This window comes from Choristoneura fumiferana, chromosome 21, assembly GCF_025370935.1.
Source record: "Choristoneura fumiferana chromosome 21, NRCan_CFum_1, whole genome shotgun sequence".
NCBI classification, from domain to species: domain Eukaryota; kingdom Metazoa; phylum Arthropoda; class Insecta; order Lepidoptera; family Tortricidae; genus Choristoneura; species Choristoneura fumiferana.
Window position 1 is genome coordinate 16,759,841 of NC_133492.1, and position 23,358 is coordinate 16,783,198.

General features: G+C 38.8%; 2 protein-coding genes and 1 pseudogene across 2 annotated transcripts; 1 reads left to right on the forward strand and 2 right to left on the reverse strand.

Annotated features, from left to right (window-relative positions):
• Positions 1 to 276: 276 nt before the first annotated feature.
• LOC141440028 (uncharacterized) lies at positions 277 to 6,508 on the reverse strand. Its single transcript, XM_074104485.1, has 5 exons — positions 6,169 to 6,508; positions 4,019 to 4,238; positions 3,335 to 3,547; positions 1,449 to 1,556; positions 277 to 403 (listed from the first exon to the last, which is right to left on the reverse strand). Exons 1-5 carry the CDS (start codon positions 6,323 to 6,325, stop codon positions 277 to 279), a joined length of 825 nt encoding a protein of 274 aa, XP_073960586.1. The 5' UTR covers positions 6,326 to 6,508.
• Positions 6,509 to 6,665: 157 nt separating this feature from the next.
• LOC141440029 (uncharacterized) lies at positions 6,666 to 11,670 on the reverse strand (annotated as a pseudogene).
• A 4,488-nt stretch (positions 11,671 to 16,158) lies between these two features.
• LOC141439544 (uncharacterized) lies at positions 16,159 to 18,731 on the forward strand. Its single transcript, XM_074103834.1, has 4 exons — positions 16,159 to 16,338; positions 17,531 to 17,691; positions 17,990 to 18,094; positions 18,617 to 18,731. The coding sequence occupies exons 1-4, from the start codon at positions 16,210 to 16,212 to the stop codon at positions 18,729 to 18,731; spliced, it is 510 nt and encodes a 169-aa protein (XP_073959935.1). The 5' UTR covers positions 16,159 to 16,209.
• The last annotated feature ends 4,627 nt before the right edge of the window (positions 18,732 to 23,358 follow it).

Genomic DNA, 23,358 nt, shown 5'->3' on the forward strand with positions numbered 1-23,358 from the left:
AGATATTGCTATGATCCTTCGAAAAGTAACGTCTAAAACAATCAATGCTCAAATTTACTGTTAACCTACTTGTAACGTATCTCATTATTTTTATGAATCAAAAAGTTCCGGCAATTAGGTTTTTGAACTAAAATCTTACAACAGTTTGCGGAGAAGCAAGGTAACTGTTTTAAACTACCTCAATGAAAATTAATTAAATCATTTAATTTTGTCTTCTTCCACTTCGATAACTGTTTGGAGATAAATGATACAAGCATATTATTTCAATTATTTTAATTATTTTATGTCATAATGATCCACATCATCTCTAAGGTCATCGCATCCAGGGTACAGTGTTTCACAGGCTTTTGTAGAAGTGTGCGCTTTGTCGTACTCTTCATTTTCTTCAGAGCCCTTTGGTAACCTGCAAAAATTTCTATTTCAGTACGTATAAACCGGAGAGAAAAGTTCACTTATGTATATGACAGAAATCTGAGTAGTTTTGACTTCGCCAAATATTTTTAGAAATGAAATATTTTGTAGTGCCGTTAATAATGTCAATACAAGACACAAAAATGATATTTAACGCATTCACTGCCACCGACGCACATATGCGTTTTCGGAACTTCGCCCAGTGCCGCTGTCATAATTATTCATACATTTTGGGTCGGTGGCACCTGCAGAAGTCAGGCGGCAGTGAGTGCGTTAAAGAGCATTTTTTCTATATTTATTTACGTGCTAGCGGACCCGGCAGGCGTTTTCCTGCCCGAAAAAACGTTTACATTAAAATTATGATAACATACCAAAAACAGCGCCATCTAGCGGGGTCCAATTTATTTAAATACGTAATTTGAGGGGAGAGTTTACCGTTATCGACGGGATGAACATTAAATGTTTGACAGTTACGAAGCGCATGAACTTTTTGTATGGGAAAATGCTTTTTATTTAATTTAAATTTTTCGTGAATTTTCCTATGTTTTTAATACTTATTATCCAAAAACACCGTTCACCGTTCTCGAGTTATAAATGGTGTAGCCAACACGACTTTGTTTTATATATAGGTTAAAATTTATTTATTTCGGGGATCTCGGAAACGATTCTAACGATTTTGACGAATTTTGCTACGTGAGGGTTTTCGCGGGGAAACAATCGATCTAGATTGGTCCTATCTCTGAGAAAATGGTTGTTTTTGAATTTTGGCACGTGTTAACGCGAAATATAATCGATAATTTCGATAGGTTTTTCATCAGCGTGGTGGTTCAGCGATACAGTGGTACAGACATGACTCACTTTTTATTTAGTACATTTAACATTTAAAGCTTATTTAAATACGTATATTGTCCTAAAAAAATGTGATTTAACAAAAAAAAGAAAAGTTCACTCGTTTTTTATAGGACGGAAATTACTAGTTCCATTGAACTGTCTGTGTGCTAAACACATGTTCAAATATCATGTAAACCTTAACTCACGTGAATATAACTCGGAGTAGCTCCTGCAGAAATGGGCCCTGCCTCACGTAAGGTTGCCCCGCCGTGCATAGCTTGTACAGGACACACTGCCGACCGTCCTGGCCCATCCTAGAAAATTATAGTTTTTAACCCCAGACGCAAAAAGAGGGGTGTTATAAGTTTCACCGTCATGTGTGTCTGTCTGTGGCACCGAAGCTCTTAAACGGGTTGACCGATTTGAATGCGATTTTTTTATTTGTTTCTTAAAAATCGGTTCAGCCGTTTTTGAGATATTGAACTTTTAAGTGACAAAGTCGGAGTTTTCCAACATTTTGTTGGTTAGGTTATAGTTATCGTTTCAGTTATTATGTAAGTTCTTCTCAGTCGCTACATTCTAATGAGTGGTCATCAGATGAGGATCAGTGTTAACCTCATCAAATTCAAAATTCAAATTCAAATGTTCAGTAAATAGGCCGCAATGGACACTTTTACACGTCATTTTTTTAACTACCAGCGCTTTCGGAAAGACCATCATTTTCAAGAAGAATGCGCCGCAAGAAACTTGGCCATTTTTCATAAAAATATAATTACAAATAAAATACTTAAAAACTATATTATACAATTAAAGAAAAAAATACCTGTCGTGACTTTTTGAGAGAATAGTGTAGTGGGTTCCCTTTGCCTTCCAGCAGTGCTGGAGTCTGGAGTTTTTTTGACAGTAGAGAGCTGCCTGGCCGCTCTAACATCAGGTCCCAGGTGCGCGTCCACTGCATCGGAATCGAGCTGTACGGAGCTTGTATAGATTTTAATGGTACTGCCTGCACTGGATCGGCATTTCTGCGCCATAGAAATCTATAGCAACCAATCCGTCCGCTCCGTATGGTGCGTACCATCAGCCAAATAAGTGGTCTATCAATTTTATAAACAAGTTCCTATCAAATGAATATGTCGCTAAAGTCGAATTTCCAAGTTGACAGTCACGTATTGGCATTGTTGTTTTGTGACATGCAAACGATTATCAACTTTAGGGTGGTAGACCACATATTTGGCTGATGGTACCCTTCGATTCCGATGTAGTGGACGCGCAGTTTTAATCGCCATTTAACACAAAATTTTATGGCACGTCATAAGGACACTTGAAAAATTTACACAATGTGTGTTACCTGTGGACGCCATAACAGAAAAGAAAGAAAAATAAAAGATTATTGCTACTTAACAGCTTACTGTAGCCGAGGTATCGTTAAAAGAACGATACTGAATAGAACTCCAGAGTTCTTGTTTTGGCTGATTAGGGTTCCGTACTTGATAAAGAAGTAAACTAAACCCTTCTAGAATCCCTCCGTTGTCTGTCTATCAAGTTTAGACACTCACAAACAATATTAAAAAAAGAATCATTCGCGATTTTCGCTTATGATTGCCATCCCCTATACTTCAGTCTTCGTGACCACGGCCGCAGTAATGTGTAAAAACTAAATTAATTTTCAAAAACCTAACTTACAAAAAGTTGGAAAACCCCCGACTTTGTCACTTCAAAGTTCAATATCTTAAAAACGGCTAAACCGACTTGATGAAACATAAAAAAACCGCATTCAAACCTGCGGTGCCACAGATAGACACACAGACACACATAGCGGTCAAACTTATTATACGTTTTTGCGCCGGGGGTTAAAAATACGAGTACCTATATTGTTTGATTAGGTCCCGAACACAATATAAAATATAAAGTTCCATATTTCGTTTTATTCAATTTTGACTTTGGCAGCCTTATTCGGGCATGTAACAAACAAGCTTAAAGGTTTGCTTTAGTCGGACACGTGATCATCATCATCATCATAAAATATTTGGTACAGAACCCTCAACATTTAAGTCAGACACACACTTGTGTACTATGTAAGTACGTGACTTACGCGCTTAGAAATGTTTCCAGTTTCTCGAACAAACTTAACCGGCTGTTCCTGTGGAATTCGATAGAATGCCTGTCCATGTGTTTTTTCCCCAGAAAATCCTCCTTCAGACGTTTCTCGTGCATTTTACTGCGTTCTATTTTCAGTCGGAGCTTTTCCTTGTAGGATAATTTATCTGTGCTTCTTTTAGCAAATACTGGGTTTATGATGTTTGTTCTGGAAAAATACAATACAATACAATACAATAACTCTTTATTGCACACCAATACTGTAAACAGTACAGAGAACATAAGTATATACATAGAGATTTTCTAAGGTAAGCAATAGGCGGCCTTATCGCTTCAGAGCGATCTCGAAAATATTACGATGTTTAAAAAAAAGGTTTTGAGTGCACGCGTCGTGTCCTACCAACTGCACCACCGGGATTTTCGAACAACCTCCCAAAAATCTTGATTGCTTGCATATGTCAATAGTGGCGTATAGCGGCATCCTGGCACAGCTACTGTACATCCACCGTGAAACTGCAGCTTTAACCAGGTCATCCGTCCATCATGTTGGTGGACGTCCTACGCCTGCGCTGAGTCACGATTTGTAGGTACGTTTAAAATTGCATGCAAGCGAATATTTTCGGGAGATTGGTTGGTCACCAGGTGCGGATTTGAAATCGCCACAAAAACATTTTCTCACCTCTTATAAGGCACCTTCTTTATAAGCTTCCCATCTTCATCCAGATAGTATATGTGCTTTGGGTCCTGCTGGTCACCCCTCCGCTGACCTACGCGGACCTGGTCTTTGAACATCTGGAATAACTTGGGGTCAGAGGGAAGGTTCCAGGCTATGGCTGCTGTGTTGCCATAGAGGAAGATGTCTCCTATCGGGATCAAAGCTGCTGTTTGGACGCAGAAAACTGAAAAAAAAAAACTATATTCACACCACTGAACTAGTCAAAATGTTGCATATCATATTACAGCAGCATTTAAACTAGACATACGAGTCATTTCTGTTATCGGTTGTACAATAAATTTAAGATTTTTCAAAAAACGTGCACCATACAGTCACCTGCAATAATATCTGCCACAGCGTGTAATATCTGACACGTCCTAACTGCCCTAGAAATAGAGACGTATCAGGTATTTTACGCTTTGTTGTGTCAGCTGTTGGTGTTAGTGACTATACCATACCACCCTTTTGGGATAAGCAAGCCATCAAAATGTTCAGGTGTGTTGTTCAACAGCCCCGTTGTCCAGTTGGCAGGAAACTTGGCTCATACAGCCAGGAGCTGGCTCAAAGTCACGCAACGAGCTATGGAGAGAGCTATGCTTGGAGTTTCTTTGCGCGACAGAATCCGGAATACGGAAATTCGTCCAAGAACTAAAGTCACTGACATAGCTGGAAAAATATGCAAATTGAAGTGGCAATGGGCAGGCCACATCGCTCGAAGAACAGATAACCGTTGGGGGAGAAAGTCCTCGAGTGGCGATCACGAACCGGAACACGAAGCGTTGGCAGGCCTCCCACCAGGTGGACTGACGACATCGTGAGAGTAGCGGGAAACCGGTGGATGCAAGTGGCAAGTTGTCGTTCATTGTGGCGTTCTAAGGGGGAGGCCTTTGTCCAGCAGTGGACGTCTTCGGGCTGATGATGATGATGATGACAGCCAGGAGATGCAAGGCTTTAATCCCATCCGAAGCAAAAAACGTTTTCTTTTTAAACCTTAGATATAACTACATGTTACTGTAAGGACAGGACACTGCAATATCAGAAGCCAATTTCTTACAACTTGAAACTGTTGCCGCCAGCGTCCTGTGTCCTTTCTCGCATTTATAAAAGTACATACCAATGTCTACTCCTTTCCTCCTCCTTATCTTTGACACCCAAAAATTCCCACCAATTTGAATAGATTGTCCCGATAATTACTGATCTGCCTCTTCTTAGTTGGCCGTAGTATGGAAGCTAAATCAGTGACCATTTTGGTCTAGAAATTAAAAAAGTGGAATATTGGCGAATCCTCAAATAGGTAGAGAGCATTGACGTAAAGAGAAAATTTCCGCTAGGCAAAATGAGTGAGACAGGTATGTAAGTACGCGTTAGACATTTCTTCGGATGCTACACTTTGTAGTTAGTTTTTTTTTTATTCGACTGGATGGAAAACGAGCAAGTGGGTCTCCTGATGGTAAGAGATCACCACCGCCCATAAACATCTGCAACACCAGGGGTATTGCAGACGCGTGTACGCAATTCTTGCCATTTGCACCCCTTTGTTACTCGTAAAGTTCTGCGTAATCAGCCATGTCAATAGCAAATGCTCTGGTTAAACCTTACCAATCAGCTGCTTCCAGGGTTTCGAAACTCTAGAGCCTAATCTGGACAGGCAAGAAAGATCGTTCAAGTTGCAGAACATTCAGCCAGTAATGCTAAGCTACTTGCATAACTTTCTTGCAGGTGCTCTAAACGTGCTTAAAGGAAAAACTGCTTGTACAAGTAGGCAATAGTCCTTTTACATATTCGACACTATTCATATTATGGCGTCACATGTCATCAAGTTGTTGAACTGAACTCTGTTGCATAATTAGTAAATTTTAGTTACAATGCCTTTGGCCTCATCTGCACTTAACATCAGGTGGGATAGGGATTAATCACAGACCAGGTCAGTTTTATGTTTAAAAAAAACCAGTATGAACAATCCATCTTGAATTCTAAAGAAGAAGTCGAGACATTGAAAGAAACATTAACATTTCGTATTAAAACTATGATAAAACTTATCATACCGCTTCTGTCGGCACCGGACGTAAGTATGTTAAATAAATGACCCTCATAAATAATGTCACCGTTCTTACCCAGCTGGAACGAACTGCCTTCGGGGAACACTATAAACCTCTTTCTTCTCGACAATACCCTCTCGAAATCACTCTTATAAAAAGTCTCATTTAACAATCCACCCACATATTGAACCAACAGAATGTGCACCAAAAAATCGAGTCTTAAAATATTCATGATTAAAAATGTTCAATCACATGCTTTTTTCCGGGGGGAAACGTTCCTTTTTTCGTGAGCAAAGTTGCCAGCTGTAAAATGTGATGTTGACTGTCCCGCTATTCCAGAGTCGAGCAAGTACACTCGTATAAATGAGTCTCCAATTAACAAGTTGCGTGTCAACCGATTCACAGTTATTTTCGTGCTCAAATTCGAACTGTACTTAGGTTTGGAAACAAAAAAGGAAGTGCCACGTGCGGGCATCGTGGGCTGTGGCGTGATTGAAACGAGGCGATAAATAGTTGTTATATCTTTATTTATGTACAACCTTAAATGATTACCATAAAAATATAAGCTTTTTTGTTACTTTTTTTGACAAAATGTGCACTGTCTTCTAAATTACGTAAATACGTTAAAGATGGGTGAAATTGTCTTCCAATGTTTGAAGATTATATTTAACTTTTAAAATATGAATAAAAAAGTCAAAGGACATGCAGCCGTATGGTGGCCTATTGGTACCAATAGCCTCTCATGCAGAGGATCATGGGTTCCGGGATTGCGTCTCGAGTTTTTCATGTGTAAAATGTACCACGAGCTTTACAGTAAAAGAAAATATCGCAAAGAAACCTGCATAGGCTGCGAAGAAATTCAATGATATGTGTAAAGTGCCAAATCCGCCCTGGATCCAAGCTCTCTCATGAGGCCTGTGCCACCCAGCAGTGGGACATATATGTATGGATCTCGACTGTCGAAGTTTAAGTAGACATAGGTACATACATACCACTATGTAAAATGTAGTACCCAAATCAGAGTTCAGTCAATAAAACCATGATATATGGGCCTGGGAATTATAACCTAACTAACAAAAAGTTGGAAAACCCCCGACTTTGTCACTTCAAAGTTCAATATCTCAAAAACGGCTGAACCGATTTTGATACAACATATCTAGAAAACTTGCTTTCAAATAAAACAAACCGCATTCAAATCGGTCCACCCGTTTAAGAGCTACGATGCCACAGACAGACACACAGACACAAAGACATACAGACACACAGACACACAGACATACAGACACACAGACACACATAGCGGTCAAACTTATAACACCTCTTTTTGCGTCGGGGGTTAAAAACAACTTCATAAAATCCAAACAAATACACATTGAGGGAATGTTTTGTCCTTCTCCATCTATTACAGTTACTAATAAGTGAACGCGGGAAGCTGGTCGTCTGACGCGGGCTCCTTGCATTCCGGATACAATTCTGCGCAGGATTCGTGCGCGGCATGCGCATCGTCGTATTCTTTTATGTCTTCGAAGTCTTCTGTCCCTTTGGGTAATCTAAAAAACATAAAATTATGACAGGAATTGTTGAGCCACTCGCACACTGTTCATAATTTAGCCGTGTTAAACAAACTCATAGTACATATTGTCATTCATCTTCATTATCATCATATCGGCCGTAGGAAGTCCACTGTTAGACATATATATGCCTAATAATATTGTCATTTATAAACCAGAATGACATGACCCGGTCAAGATTTAAACGGTGGCAAGTGGCTCTAGAATTCAGGTTCGTGACTGTACAGTATACGAAAACTGTCTTGATTTTTCATTTCTACACTTTTTTAAATACTTCTCGAAGATAGGTCTTAATCAAAAAATCAAAAATGAAAGAAGACATAGCTCAGAATCGACAGTATATTCGATTTCACTGTAAATTTTATCGATTGTGGAAACATAAAATCAAATAAACCTTCTAAATGATTTAACTATTTTGAATTCGGACTAAAATGAATACCTGTAGCGTTCAAAGTGAAGATTGTCAAAATGTAATTTTGCTGAAAAATATTTCGAACCATATCTATTTTCGTTGTTGATTAATTACGTAAGTCCGAATTGAATTTTGCCTGTTATAAATTAGGAGCAAAATTAAATACGGAATAAGTGAAAGAAGTCTAATTTAAGACCAAAACTTAATACGCCGGCTCAAAAACGAACCAGGTGGACACGGTGGACTGTTAGCCTCGTTAAAATTTACATATTTCTGTTTGAAAGTTTAATTTCCAGTTGGCAATTCGCCATTTGTACCCAATGATTATAAACCGATGTGGTCAATGTTATGCAACTTGCACTATTTTTCTAGCAGGTCGAAAATAACGCTTAATAATGAGTAAACAATATAACCAGAATGTTATATCGCTCGGGAGCGGTCGGTTTTCTTAATTTTTTTGACGATTCGAATGAGAAAGAAAAAGAAAGCCGATCTTTTGTTTCGATTTCCGAACAACATTAGCGAACTAGTCTAAGTGTACATACGTGAAAACCGCTCTCATTATCTCCTGGAAGAAGGACCCCTGGGGATGGTGCTGGGGTCTGCCCCACCTGACAGAGGGTCCTTAAAACGCAGTGCTTTCCATTGGCACCGAACCTAAAAAAAATGTTTAAGAGATACACTTGTATTTCGTACAAATTTAAAAACTGGAAAAAATAAAATTAAGATTGGTTTTTGGAGTCTTTTTGAATTTTTATTTTATTTTGAGTCCAGTGGTGGTGTAGCGGTATAGCACGTGGCACGGAATGCCGAGGACCTGGGTTCGATTCCCAGCGCTGGTCTATTTTTCTGGTTTTTCTGTGCATCTATGTTTCAGTTTGTATTTTCGAAAAATAAAATTGTACTTATAAAATATGAAATTGAAAAAATTAAATTGTATTGTACTTCAGGATGTCTGGCCCTGCTTTGGCCCTAGCTTTAATTTTATGCCAAAATTATTTTTAACACGCTTTTTAAATTGCAATTTTTTTGTCCCCAAGCGACATCTATGTGAAAATATTTATACTACAAAGCGATACACTTCTATAGATCATAGCTGGTCAAGTGAACACATAGAACTAAAACAAGAGATGGCGCTGTTTTCAATAGATAAATCAGCCATAAACTACATACAAATAACTTTCAGGACTATGTATTTAATTTGTCTGTTTTCCCTGAAGAATAATTTTACATAATTTAAGTACCTAACATTATTCTTATTATTTAATGATTTTTATTATATTGCAACTAGTCAGAGCATATTAAAACCCGGCCAAATGCGATTCGGACTGGCACACCGAGGGTTCCGTACATCTTTGTAGATAATGCCAAAACAAACGCTATAAACGGCCGTATTTAATACAGTGTTACCAGATTCTTGTTCCTGATCAAAATTTACGCAGTGTGAGATGATTTTATACTTGTTTTTTTGTAACCCCTTAATATTATTTTTATTATTTATTGTTGTAATGGCAATAAAAATACACGTAGCTTTTAATTTTCAGCTGTCTAACTAAATAATACTAGCGTACAGATGGATGGATGGTCAATGTAGTAACATTAATAGAGTTCTGTTTGTCGCCTTTAGGGTGCAGAAATACAATGTTAGTAAGACCTACTCCTATTTTGCCCTAAAAAAGTAAATAAACAAACTTACGATTGTATCAAGGTCTCTATTTTTGGATACAAAGTCGCGCGAGCGCTCCTATGGAACTCGACGCTTCGTGCGTCCATCAGTTCGCTTTTCAGAAACTCGCGTCTATGTTTGGACGCGTGCATCCGCTTTCTGTCTACTTTGAACGCATCCAGGCGTAATGCGTCCACGCTTCGTTTGGCCACCGCTGGGTTTACTATCGGCTTTCTGGAATTTGAAAGAATTTGTTATTCTGTCCGCATTCACAACATTATATCACCACATGTATCGTAAATCCTCTGTAATGCGTTCAAAATCCGGAAATTATGGCCAGCAGAAGATAAACTGTTTTTTAGAACAAATTCGCTATATATGAAAGTATTACTACTGCAATATTTTATGTAATCGATGTTAGGGATCTTAATTTTATTAATCATCCGCCTACTACAGCAACAGACCACTGATGCACATAGGCCTCCCCGAAGGCGCGTTGTCATTGGCTCGGCTCTCGATTTTATTATTACATTTAAATTTCAAACACCTCTCAAAAACAAAGCAATTTGATTAGACGTCTATTCAAATATTAGTATCGATGGAGCTATACTTCCAAGAATTGAATTGAATATGGAAATAACAATTCTGTCCTCACCTCTCATATTTCCTCTTATACATGACTTTTCCATCGTAATCGGTGAAGTATATCATTTTGGTGTCCATCCTCCGATGCAGAGGGTCGCCGTGGTGGCGGAACGGCGAGTAAGGGTCTTGGGGCAGCTCGTAGGCCAACGCTGCTGTGTAGCCGAAGAGGAAGATGTCTCCGATAGCGAAGATGGTGGGAAAGGTGTTGCAGAACACTAGGGATTAGAATTTTAAAAAATTTAGAAAACTAAAATGTTTTCGGATCGCTTGACGGAATTGGGGATGTCTAAAAAAAATTACCCACGGTTTTTATATTTTTTTTGTACAGAAAAGTCAATTATAAGAAACTTATGTCAAATGAAGGTCATAGCTTATTTGTTAAATAATAAATTAATTACATTATATTAAAATTAAATAACTACAGAAAACGAGTTAAAAAGCATTTATCTCGAAATGGTTTTCGATTTACTATACATTGCAAAAAAATAGACATCCCCAATTCCAGCCAAGCCAGTTATATTGTAGCAATCTCTATTTTGGCTTGTATTGTTTTTTGGCATACTCACTCTACAAGCATTGCAAAAAAGGCGTGGTAGCCTAGGAATTTGACTTATAGCCTCTCAAGCAGAGGATTGAATGTTCAAATCCTGGCTCGCACTTCTAAGTTTTGCGAAATTCATATGGGGGTCAACTTGTATGTATGTATGTATGTAAACTCTTTATTGTACAAAAGAAAAGAAAAAAAACACAATTGACAGACTTTGAGATACTGTATTTGTCACCACGTCATTGTCAAAACGTTGAAGTGATTTAGCAATAAATAGTAGTCGCGATCAAGTGCCCAAGTATATTAGATAACAAAAAGTAAACTCACCAAAAAACGGCTTGTAATAAAAAAAAACAATTGTAACTGGTTTGTTTTTAAATTTTACAATTTCCGTTATAGCTACTCACCAATTTGAAAAGAACTTCCTTCATTGAACACTAAAAACCTTTTTCTTCTTGACAATATCTCCGACCTATCACGTATCTCTATCTCACTGGAATTAAAACTATAACTAATTACTGATTCCATCATCATAAACACAAGTAGTTTTAACGCTCGCATGGTTCTTTAGCTATATCTAATACTGTATACTATGTTTTAGCATTGTAGCTTGACGTTGTATATAGAGTGCAGTAGTGGAGTGTTTGGTTTAAGCCTGTCTTTTTCTAAATCTGGTCGCGTAGGCGAGATCACGATTTACAAATATAGAAGAGTTTAAACCGTTACGGATTATCTACAGGCTGATTTGTGGTATATTATCGGATCCATTACATCGGTTAATATACATGTCGGCGGCCGATCGTCAAATCCGCCAGATCACGAAATTCTTAGGTATATCGTGAAATGGCGCCATTTCATGAATTGGTAAAGGTTCATCCACCATATCGTTCAAAACTTACCGTTTAACGATTTGCCTGGTGACGCATAGGCAGATCATGAAATTCCGATGCATATCACGAAACGCCGCCACTTCATGATTTGGCCAGTTTAGGCAGATCATGAAATTCCTAGGCATATCATGTATTGGTTCTTAACCGGGCACTGCCGCGGCACGCTCGCTTCAGTCACAGTTCATACTACGCTTTGCTCGTCGTACTAAATTTATCTTTTTTTCGGCATATCACGATGTGCCCGGTATAGAGCTAGAAATAACGAGAAATGCGTTGCTCTAATCAATCTGCCGTATTGTTTCTCAAGCACATCTTGATATGCCTAGGAATTTCGTGATCTGGCGGATTTTACGATCGGCCGCTAATATATACATTACGAAGAGATTATCTACAGGCTGATCTGTGGAATGTATCGGATCAATTAATATATACATAACGTCGGATTAATTTCAAACTTTACAAACTTACATTATCTACAGGCTGATCTGTGGAATGTATCGGATCCATTACATTTTAGACGTCCCGTACTTCTGCTAGATAACCTGGAAACTGTAACAGAATCTTCTACAGTGTCAACAAAAATGAGCCCCAAGTGAATCAAATAATTAAAACAAACGTTCGAACTTCGTTTCTTGAATTTATTTATCAGAATCATCTTATTCTTTACACTTTCCACTGCATAACAATATAATGAGACGATTTGGAGTTGTACAACTCCAAAGAAATTTAATGATGAGTGTGAAGTTCCCAATTGCCACTGGGTCCGTGTGGGAACTACAGTCCAAACCGTCTCATTATATTATGCAGTGGAAAGTGTAGCAAGTGTAGCAAGCAGAGGGTCCTGGGTTCGGGCCTGGGCTTGCACCCCTGAGACTTGTAAACGTTTACAAGTCTCCGAGGTGTAAGCCCAGGCCCGAACCCAGGACCCTCTGCTTAAGAGGACATAGCCCAAGCCACTAGGTTACCACGGCTTCAGCCTCGATGCTAGTAAGCGACGTAAATTTCAAGTTAAATTCCGAGGTACGATTAGCCCAGGGTCTAGAACAGACGTTTTCAGCCGGTGTGCCGAGGCACACTCGTGTTCCGCGTGTATTTTCAGGTGTTCCAGGATTGCGGCCAAGTGTACGCTACTTTGAAATCATGAATAGCTAGTAAGCTAGTTTCATATACAGCTTCTTGGGGTTTCGTACTTAAAGGTGTCACCTAGACCTGTTAAAAAGCCTCCGCTGTCCGTTGTGCATTATTATGGGTATACTGTACGGAACCCTCACCTCAACGCACCAGTCTGACTCGTACTTCGCTAGTTTTTAGTGGTGTGCAGTTAAATTTTGATGAACGAAAAGTGTGCCGTTAAAATCAAAAGGTTGAAAACGCTGGTCAAACTTACGGCTAACTGCTTCAAAAGTCTGCTTGAAAAGTCAAAATGTTGGCCGTCACAATATACAGTACAACCACAATTTTAGTGTAGCTCAAGACTGAACTGACTGTTTTCTGAAGATTCAAATGAGAAAGAAAAAGAAAACCGATCTTTGTTTTGAGTTCCAAACATTAGCAAACTAGTTTAAGCCCGTCACATCTCCACCGAATAGCTACAAGAGCAGCAGCAGCAGAAACGGCAGAAACTGCCAAGGTGGGAAAGTACATACAGTGGTCTTGGCGCCGAATATAATTTTGTAACTTTCGGCGTCGAGACCCTTGATCCGTCGGGCCCTGACGCTCTGAGGCTCTTCAATTACTTATCAAAGAGACTCAGAGATACTGCTAGCGTCTTCGGTACCACGCCGCAGGGGCCATTTTTAGAGTTAATACTGTAGTTTAAGTACAAGTGTGTGTGTGTGTGTGTGTGTGTGTGCGTGCGTGCATGCGTGTGTGTGCGTGCGTGCGTGCGTGTGTGTGTGTGTGTTTATTGTAAGTTTGGTACTGTAGTTGTAGTGTAATTTTAATCTAATTTTAATATGATGTTTATTCTTGTCACACAATAAGTAGCAACATCACAATAACATCAAATCACACAAATTGTATAGCACTCATATTATGTAACCATATTCTATGCAAATAAATAAATTATTATTCAAAAATACAAACTGAGACATGGATGCACAGAAAAACCAGAAAAAGAGACCAGCGCTGGGAATCGAACCCAGGTCTCAGCAATCCGTGCTGCGTGCTATAACCCCTACGCCACCACTGGATCGCACCGCTTTGTTTGTATTTTCAATATGGTTTTCACGGGAAACCCGTAAAAGAAACAAATTTAGAGTTGAAATAAAAAAAATACAAAAAGACTCCAAAAAACCAATCATAAATTATTCTTATTATTATTAAATGAGCCATCTCATCGTAACCTGAATTATTTTGACGTGATATTTAATATAAGCTATTTATGTCGTAGTTGAATGATCCAAGGCGACGTTCATTCAGGGATGAATAATGTTAGTTAAGCCAAAGCGAGACAATTTGTCATTGTCATGTTGTCTTCTTTTTAGTTAGTTAGCTAACACAATTTGTTCTGAGCTAGTTAAATAAAAATGCCTCTATTTTTATGACACGTATTTATTAACCTACTTCAAAATAGGAGTAGATAAAATTTCCCGCTCCGTCATTGCCATGTTTATTTATTTCTTTCGTTTATCTCAATGAAATAATTTAACTTGAAAATAATTACATATAATAATAACAACCTCAAATAATCACAAATAATAATAAAAATAAAAGTTATTTAGGGATTTTCATGCTTGCTTCCGTAAAGCGACGGAAGACCATCCCATGTATGTATGTAAACTCTTTATTATACAAAAGTAAAGAAACAAATTACAATTGAGACTAACTGAGATACTTGTACAAAGGCCATGTCGTATTAGTGGTTTACTAATGTTTCGGCGGAAAACGTTCGGCAAACTGTTTCATTTCGCAACTTTTCATTTCAGAATCAGAATCAGAATATTTTATTGGTTTAACATAGGTACATTAGTCCCAACTGTTTAATATTTCTGAAACTGTAAATATTTCAGGATCTTTATAAAACTAACCTAACCTAACCTAAAGGGTTCTACAGGATGGCCCTGAAATAAATCTTATGCTATCCTTGGCCTATGGATTTGCATCACACTGTAGGACACAGACCGTAGTTCCCACGCAGGCCCAGTGCAGATTGGGAACTCCACACACACCATCGAATTGCTTCGCAGCTTCTACAGGTTATGTTTTTATTCATCGTAAATTTCGTGGTGCATTTTGAATGTGATTTCGTACATGAATTTCAGAGATGCGAGCTCGACTTTGAACCCACGATGCTCTGGTACTTTTTTGTATTTGCCAATTAATTAAAAAGTGATTCTCAAATGGAATTACTACAAAGATATGCTAAATGCCGACTTGTGTTAAACACAATGAACAGTCAAGTTTTTTGTGGCAAAACCGAAAATGTTTTATAAACGAGATACAAAAATTAAACAGCTTAAGCTCAACTTACAAGATTGGCTACACCCTGTAATCCGCAGCGATTAAGCGGACATGATTTTGACCGCTCACGACATGTTAATAAAGACTACATTCTTGTGCGCGTGACCGCTTTTTATTTTGGAAATTTTCCTTTATTTTATACAAAGCTCTTTATAAGCATCTTTTTAAACTAAGCAAGATGGAATATTTGTGTACAGTAAGCGTCGGAGAAAAGCATCCCTTATTACGTGGATGAGCTCGATAAAACGCACTCTACCTAAAAAAGTGTCGAGAGAAGTCCTCCTACCACTCCATTCTCGTAGTCAAAGTCCCTCATTTGAAAACTAGGCAACAGAAATAGATGAAACTTTGTAAGTATGGACTAGACGTAATTATCTATGCCTGTGGTTTTTCAGATTTTCATATAAATGTGTAATATTAGAATTACAGGTGCTCAAAAATCGACAAAAAAAAGATGTCAAATTTGCACGAGAATTACAGACTAATAATGCATTTATACAAAAATTGAAAAAACCACAGGCATAGAAAATATAATGAATATCTTGATTGTAAAATATCATTGATTTCTGTGCTATACTTTTCGTATAACATGAGGACAACGAAACCCAAAATTTAACCGCCCAAATCTTGAAATTAGCATTCAGCTATTACGATATAAATTTGCGGACGTCGTTGCGGAAGGCGAGCGGGGACGTCACGAGCGCTTATTAAGACAGCAATATCCCAAACGAATACCTAACGCGGCCGGCAGGAAAACTTCTCTTAATATTATTTATAATGCCGCTACATTATTACAGTTAACCGAAAACATTGCTATCTGGTTACGTTTACCTTTCTTCTTACCACTCGTTTCTGTGTCACCTGGTGGCACATGACCCAGTGCTGTACGAGACTGGTAACATGAGGGATCAGAACTGGTCAAGATGAAGAAAATGTACCAAGTTATTTTAGTGTGCTATCTATTTTTAATTGTTTTTGTGTCTATCAAATGTGACGGCGGTGAGAGCAGGGTTAAGAGGTATCTGAGTTTCGGGAATATATCGCATTTTTTTGTAAGTATACATGCAATGTTTTAAGCTTGCGTGATTTTCGCCCGGAACTATTACAACACCTGTCTACTCGTGACCACGGCCACTGCAATGTGCAAATCCTCTTCTCATAACTAGGTTAGCTGGAAGAGATCCCTTATTACGGATAAGCTCGCGTTTGCAGTTCTCTCTTTGTATCTACGTTTTTATTTATATTTTTAATTTGCAATAAAGAGTTTACATACGCACAATGTGGCCAAAATATCGAAGTAATTGGTTTTGGTAAGCGCGATAAATACTCGAAAGTCCTGGGTATTGTAATAGTTAAGTATACATTATATTATGTTAAATATCGTTTGTATTTTACTTAAGCGTACACAAGTATTTAGCTATGTTTTATACATTAAATAATTAGAATGTTCAGTAGTGTCACATTTTATTTGAAATTCGTACAGCAAAATACATAAACATAAAACAGCAAAGTTGCAACTTTCAACGTCCTGTGTTACTTTGCCAAACTATATTTTTGCATGATATTATAACACTTTTAACCGTTTTTACTTTGTCAATTAAATTGACTATGCATTATTTTGGACTCGTCGAGGGTAGGTACATGACCTGGTATCATTTTTTTTTTATCCGACGTTGACATACATAGAGCGAGCATTATGGGCACTTTTGCGCCAGGAATTGATAATTTATTTATTGCATTAATGTAACAAAATCTCTTAAAGTAAACAGCAACCCTGATAGGGTATAGCATATTTTGTATAATTTACCATTTGAGCAACCAAAATATTTAAATACTGGTGTAACAATCAAGCATACTTGATTCGATGGCCAGAGGAATACCACTGTAAGTTGAAGTGTGGAATTAGATATGGGGGCTAACCTCGCCAACACTTTTTAATTATTCCTTTGAAAAAATGTCTTTATGTCAAGTTTCTTGGGGCGCATTCTTCTTGGCAATGATGGTCTTTCCGAAAGCGCTGGTAGTTTAAAAAACGGGATATTTACGGAATTATCTTTCAGAATGCGAACAGCTAAGGAATAAATCCCGTCTGTATTTCCGAATAAATACAACCTAGGGCTCTTCAAAACTAGAGTGATGCTGTTACTCAACCAGTGAACACGTTTGGCCTCATCTGCACTTTTCATCAGGTGAGATAGAGGTCAAGCACAAGCTTTTTTTGTACCTGGAAATTGTTTATTTCAGGTCCGTCTTAATACAAAGGTGAACATGGTGCCGTGGAACCAGATCTTTGCTCAAACCTTAGGGTTCCGCGTGAATTGGGACGAACCACCTGACTCCTTCCACCCCTACCACCACTTGAACCGCCGGACGGTGTTCTCCAACTTTGAGACTTTGCTGGACAGGTGAGAAAAAAATATGAATAATTTATTTTACATGCCTTGTTTAGAATCCATTTGTTTTTGTTCTATCAAATAAAGATAGCGTATTCTAGCAAATAAAGATTTACTTACTTACTTACTATCTCCGCAAGGTGGCTGGCAGAAACTATATAGATGAGCGTGGCCGAGGATCGCGCTCAGTGGCGTGAAATTAAAGAGACCTATGTCCAGCAGTGGACTTAGATACCTATAGGCTGATTATGATGAGTACTAGGCTATAGAGCTTACTTGTAGTAAATGAAAAGGCATTTAATATTCTCAGGAACGGGCTAAGCGGATACCACTGCGTGCGTCGCGCGGTCTGCGACATGCAAGCAATCCCGCAGCCCAGAGGAGTTTACCACAAGATATTGAAGATGATCTTCAGGTCAGTGAGTCCAATAACATGATAATCCTTCGGGCAGTCGGGTAAAAAGTGGCTGTATTTTGTTGAGGCTGTGTGTCCGTCCATAGGCAGGAAGCTAGATAGCAGAGTGCAGCCAGAAAGTAATCCGGAGCAGAATTGCGGAGTTGCGGAGTTAGATAGTGGAGTGGGGCGAGGAAGTAATGCGGAGTGGAGTTGCGACCAGTTTACCATTCGCGATGCTTCCCGGTTTCCCCACTCGCACTTGTTTCTCCGCCTCACTTCTGCGCTTCTCTCTCCGCCTCGCTTCGGCGCTCCTCTTCCTGGATTTGTATGAATGTTAAGCTGGTGGATTTTTATCTTGCTCACCACTCCGCTACCTCGTTCTGCTCCAGTGGAAAGGTAGCCTAACTCAGGGTTTGATGAGGTAGGGAAGTAGGAGGTAGGTTAGATAGCTTAACTAACAAAACATACGAAATGTAGGAACATCTAGAACTTACACTTACAATAAACCTCAATAGACTAATAACTAATCTTTTATTACAGGAAACAGTCGGCAACCACAGACAGATGGCACAACGTGACAACTGAAGACTGTCTACTGTCATCATCTACTTGCCCGTTCTCATTACTTGACGTATCGCTTTACACGGATTTATAAACGTATGATCTCCTTCTTTGAATTTTATTTGATCGTCAACTCCTCATTATTTCATCACCATCATCATCAGCCGGCAGACGTCCACTATTGAACAAAGGCCTCCCCCTTAGAACGCTCTCGCCACTTGCATCCACCAGTTGTCCCATCGACATCTATGTGTGTATGTATGTATGTAGATGTCAATGGGTTGCCCACAATTCTCACGATATCGTCAGCACCTAGTGGGAGGCCTTCCAACATCCTCTTCTTCCTCATTATTACATATTAACCTGGAGAAGTGTTCCACTGCTGGGCCTTTCCCCATTTTCTCCAGTCACCCCACTTTTGAGCGATGTCCAGCCAGCCGTTGAGGAACACGACTAGATCTCATCACAACGTCTTCTGGGTCTACCTTGTTCCCATCATCCATTAGATCCATCCATTTAAATATAAGCTACAAGCTACGGCTTCGTCCGCATGGAATTCGGTTATCGCGCGCTGTTCCCTCGGGAACTGTGCATTTTGCCGGAATAAAAACTAGCCTACTCGTATGTCACTCTCTGGCCCATAAACTATCTCTATGCCAAAAATCACGTCAATTCATCGCTCCGTTTCGACGTAAAAGACGGACAAACATACAAACAAACTCACTTTCCCCTTTATAATAGTAAGGATGGATGAGTGAGATTTTTTTTCAAATAGCTGGCAAACGGGCATGCGGGTTACCTGATGGTCAATGATCACCACCGCCCGCCCATGAATACCTACAGCATTATTAGAACTGCGGGTGCGTTGCCGGCCTAAAATGGCGCTAAAGGGGGAGGGGAGGGGGTTAAATGGGAGAGGGGAGTTGGGCCTCCGGAAAGCAAAGCACGCCGGTATTCTGTGGGAGGTTGGTACTAACCCGGTCCCGGCCCATTTGTACTGCAGCCAGCAAATGGTTACAGTAAGGCTCTACAAAAGATGTGAAATAAATGACGGTGAGAATGTCGATAGTTTAATTAAATTATTATACCCTAAAACTGGGCTCTGTAAAAAAGGCGGTGGGTTATGGTTGTTTAGAATGAGACAGATCTATCTCTTTCTGTGCGTATCGTAAAACTAAGGGAGATGCAGCGCTCTCTATTTTCAAGTCTGAACTCCGGACTCCAGCACTGCGGTGTGGAAGGCAAGGGAGGATTCTACACTATTCCCCGGAAAGTCTTCGTGAAGGTTCACTACTGATCCTCATCACTCTGATCACTGACCATGATCACTCTGTCAAGAGCATAGCTGCTTAGAATAGAATATAACAACCCGGTACTTGGTTCCTTAGTAATTACGTGCAGGGTGAGTAATGACCCTCGCTATCAACCGGTCGTTTGTTATTCGTAGACGTCAGATTTCTCATTCAAACGCATCAGAAGGAATCCAGTTAGTTTTTAATTAGATCCAGGCTCTGCTTTGACCTCTGTCTGACACTAGGTTTGTTAGGGATACTTCTAATTTTTAACCCCCGACGCAAAAAGAGGGGTGTTATAAGTTTGACCGCTATGTGTGTATGTGTATCTGTCTGTGGCACCGTAGCTCTTAAACGGGTGGACCGATTTGAATGCGGTGTTTTTTATTTGAAAGCAGGTTTTCTAGCAATGGTTCTTAGACATTTTTTATCAAAATCGGTTCAGATTTTGAGTTTTTTTTCATCAAATAGCTGGCAAACAGGCATGCGGTAACCTGATGGTAAGCGATTACCGCCACCCATGGACGGACACCTACAGCATGATTAGGACTTGGGGGGCATTGCTGGCCTAAAGGCCTAAAACTTTGAAGTGACAATGTCGGGGGTTTTCCAAGTTTTTGTTGGTTACTTATGTATTGTCCAACCGCATCAAACGAATGTACCATCCAGTAATTAATACCACTATTTTACTCACTGAAACTAGATCACATTGAAAAAACTGTAAAGAAATGCTAGAGCCGGATTCGATTCCCAGTTCCATTTTATACATGAGCTATATTTCAGCTTAAGAATTCTTAGCGGGAAGACCGTAAATTTAAATATAATGAATAGCAAAATTAAAATTAAAAATAACACAACCCACGACGGTTAAAAAAGATATTTTTATTCAAGAAGAACTTGAGCGATTTTCGTAAAAATGATTAAGTTGTTCTTGAATAAAAATGAGTAGTAAAAGTGAGTAGTAGGTACTAAAAGTGAGTAGGTATCGAAAAATAAAGAATCATTGTATTTATACACCTATTAATAAATTGCAAAAGAAATGAAATCCGTCCGAGAAAACAAACAACCTATTATCCTGAACGCATATACCTTCCCCTTTCCATCATGAGTAAAAATCAGAAAGTAACATTTTCTGAAGTACTGTAATATAAACTAGTAAAAAAACTTATCTTAATCTACTAAAACAATTACTTTGCTCGCCCGCGACCTTATGACAGCTACGTTTGTAAGAAATGTTTTAGTTCATTGATGACCTCCGCAAAGTAACGCCTGATGCAATAAACTGTCTTTAAATGTTTTTCTAAAAACATTTGTTTGTTCTAAAAAAAATGTTTGACCTATCGCCTCAAGCAGAGGTTGGGTTCAAAACCCGCTCGCTACCCTAGTTTTTCGAAATTCGCGGAATTAATTTGAATTTACCACGAGCTTTGCGGTGATCGGAGGAAACCACAAATTGCGAGCAATTATGCTGTGAGTTATGCAAATGTTTGATCTTTACATGGACCTATATTTAAAATGTTTTTTCATAAATTTATAAGTTTGTGTAAGTAGCCACTTAGTTATTTATTTTCCCAGCGTTCATCGAAACAATTAGGGCATTGCAATACGACAAATTCCCTTTTTATATCCGTGCGAGAAATATATATCGTTGAGGATAAATGGCAGCACCCATAGGCCCCAGCGGGCAATTGGGCCGGCAGGCGCTTCTCGCGATTTATGTGCGTCCAAGTTGGAGGATGAGGTCGCACCGAAAGCGACACAGAAAGCGAATAATCTTCACATAGTATAAATAATATAAAGTGCAAAAGCGCCTGGTCGATACTACTGGAGACCAAAGGGCTGGCAGGTATCTCTCTCAACGAATCGCCATCGCCATTCAACGAGGGAATGCTGCCAGCCTTTCAGCCACGGGAGCCTTTTTTAGATTTAATTTAGTAGGTATTAAGTTTTAATTTAGGTATTTAGTTTATAGTTAAGTTAAATCATGGTTATTTTTTCTTAATAAACTTTTTTTTTATTAAATGGCTTCTGACCTATATGTATTCTTAGTTTCGATTAATATAATGTACTCAGGGGCACACAATTTGGCCCAGTCTACATACAAAATTACCTATTACTGCATACATTTGAGGACCATATTTGCCGCTCAGTATATTTTCTTTTAGTATATAACGGTTTTTATGACAGTTCCTACTACTCCATAGAATATTAACAATACGGCATGTCTCAGAAGAAAACGAATCTGGAACAAACTACGCCAACACTAGGTTATAAGAACCATTCACTGCTAACATCAGCACTATTTTATAAACTGTAAGAAAATACAGGCAATAAGCCGGCTTTTTAGTCAATTAAACAAAAAATATGAAGACACAGCTTGTTAAAGTTCCGTGGAACGTTACGTCACATACCAATATTATTATTTTTTTACAAGCTTTTACTTGACTTGCCCTGTTTGTTGTTATTGGAATTAATAATGATAAAATGATAAAATCTTTATTTCGGACTTTGATTACATCGCATCCATATCACAACTTACAGCCTAAGTATACATAAATTTAAAAAAAATGCTTAAATATCTAAAAAGAACTTAATCGGATCGGATTGACTTTGAAATCTGGTATACATTATGTAAGTTGAATGACAATGCAAGTACAGTCAACAAAAAGTACAATCAAGCAAAAAAGCTTTCTAGGCACGCTAGCTGCGCTCACAGTGCGGCCTTGTCCTTAGCAGAGATATTTTGTGCTTACGCCGCTCTGAGGTTTAGCTGCACCCGTCATTAGGACTGGGGGGCGGTTAGTGATGAACTATTCGAACTCACTTCGATTCCTAAACGAATGATGTTAAAAACGAGAGTGTGTCTTGCCTTTTCATCACTTAAGCTCTGAAAGTAGGTGCAACTTGATACCCATGTTGTAAATTCGATTTACATCTTTAGGGATGTAAGTAAATTTAAAAATCGAATGGTGCTCCTTTGTATTCACGAACTGGTAAACAAGGAGATTGTTTTGCGTAATACTTACGTCCAAACCTCCATGCTGGCATAATGCTGCTGGCCAGTGCTGGCTGAATGTGCCAAAGCCAAAGAGCGCGAGGCCATAAAAAAAGACGGTTTGGCGCGATAAATTTTCTTCCGCTCTGTTACAAATTGCGTATACATTTATAACGGTTTTTCTTTATTTCCTCGCATTTGTGATGAAAAGTAGAGTGTAAATGATCAATTACACCCGCGAACTATAAGCAGAAGCACCCTCTCTCGCTTTGCTCGCTCGTGCGTCTAAATATCTTGGTTGTAATTGATCACTTACAATCCTTGTTTATCAATCTACTATTATATACTCGTATTTCATATAAACTACCTGGGGCTTAGCAGGGCCTATTCGCAGATGTAAAGTCAAGAAAACTGAATTCGATACCTCTCCCCCC

Coding starts and splice junctions, on each gene's coding strand:
- LOC141440028 (XM_074104485.1), bottom strand. CDS start 6,325: ATGAATATTTTAAGACTCGATTTTTTGGTGCACATTCTGTTGGTTCAA. Junction 3,548..4,018: donor AAGAAGGTGCCTTATAAGAG/GTGAGAAAATGT, acceptor GTATTTTTCCAG/AACAAACATCATAAACCCAG. Junction 1,557..3,334: donor CTGGAAACATTTCTAAGCGC/GTAAGTCACGTA, acceptor ATAATTTTCTAG/GATGGGCCAGGACGGTCGGC.
- LOC141439544 (XM_074103834.1), top strand. CDS start 16,210: ATGAAGAAAATGTACCAAGTTATTTTAGTGTGCTATCTATTTTTAATT. Junction 16,339..17,530: donor GGAATATATCGCATTTTTTT/GTAAGTATACAT, acceptor TGTTTATTTCAG/GTCCGTCTTAATACAAAGGT. Junction 18,095..18,616: donor ATATTGAAGATGATCTTCAG/GTCAGTGAGTCC, acceptor CTTTTATTACAG/GAAACAGTCGGCAACCACAG.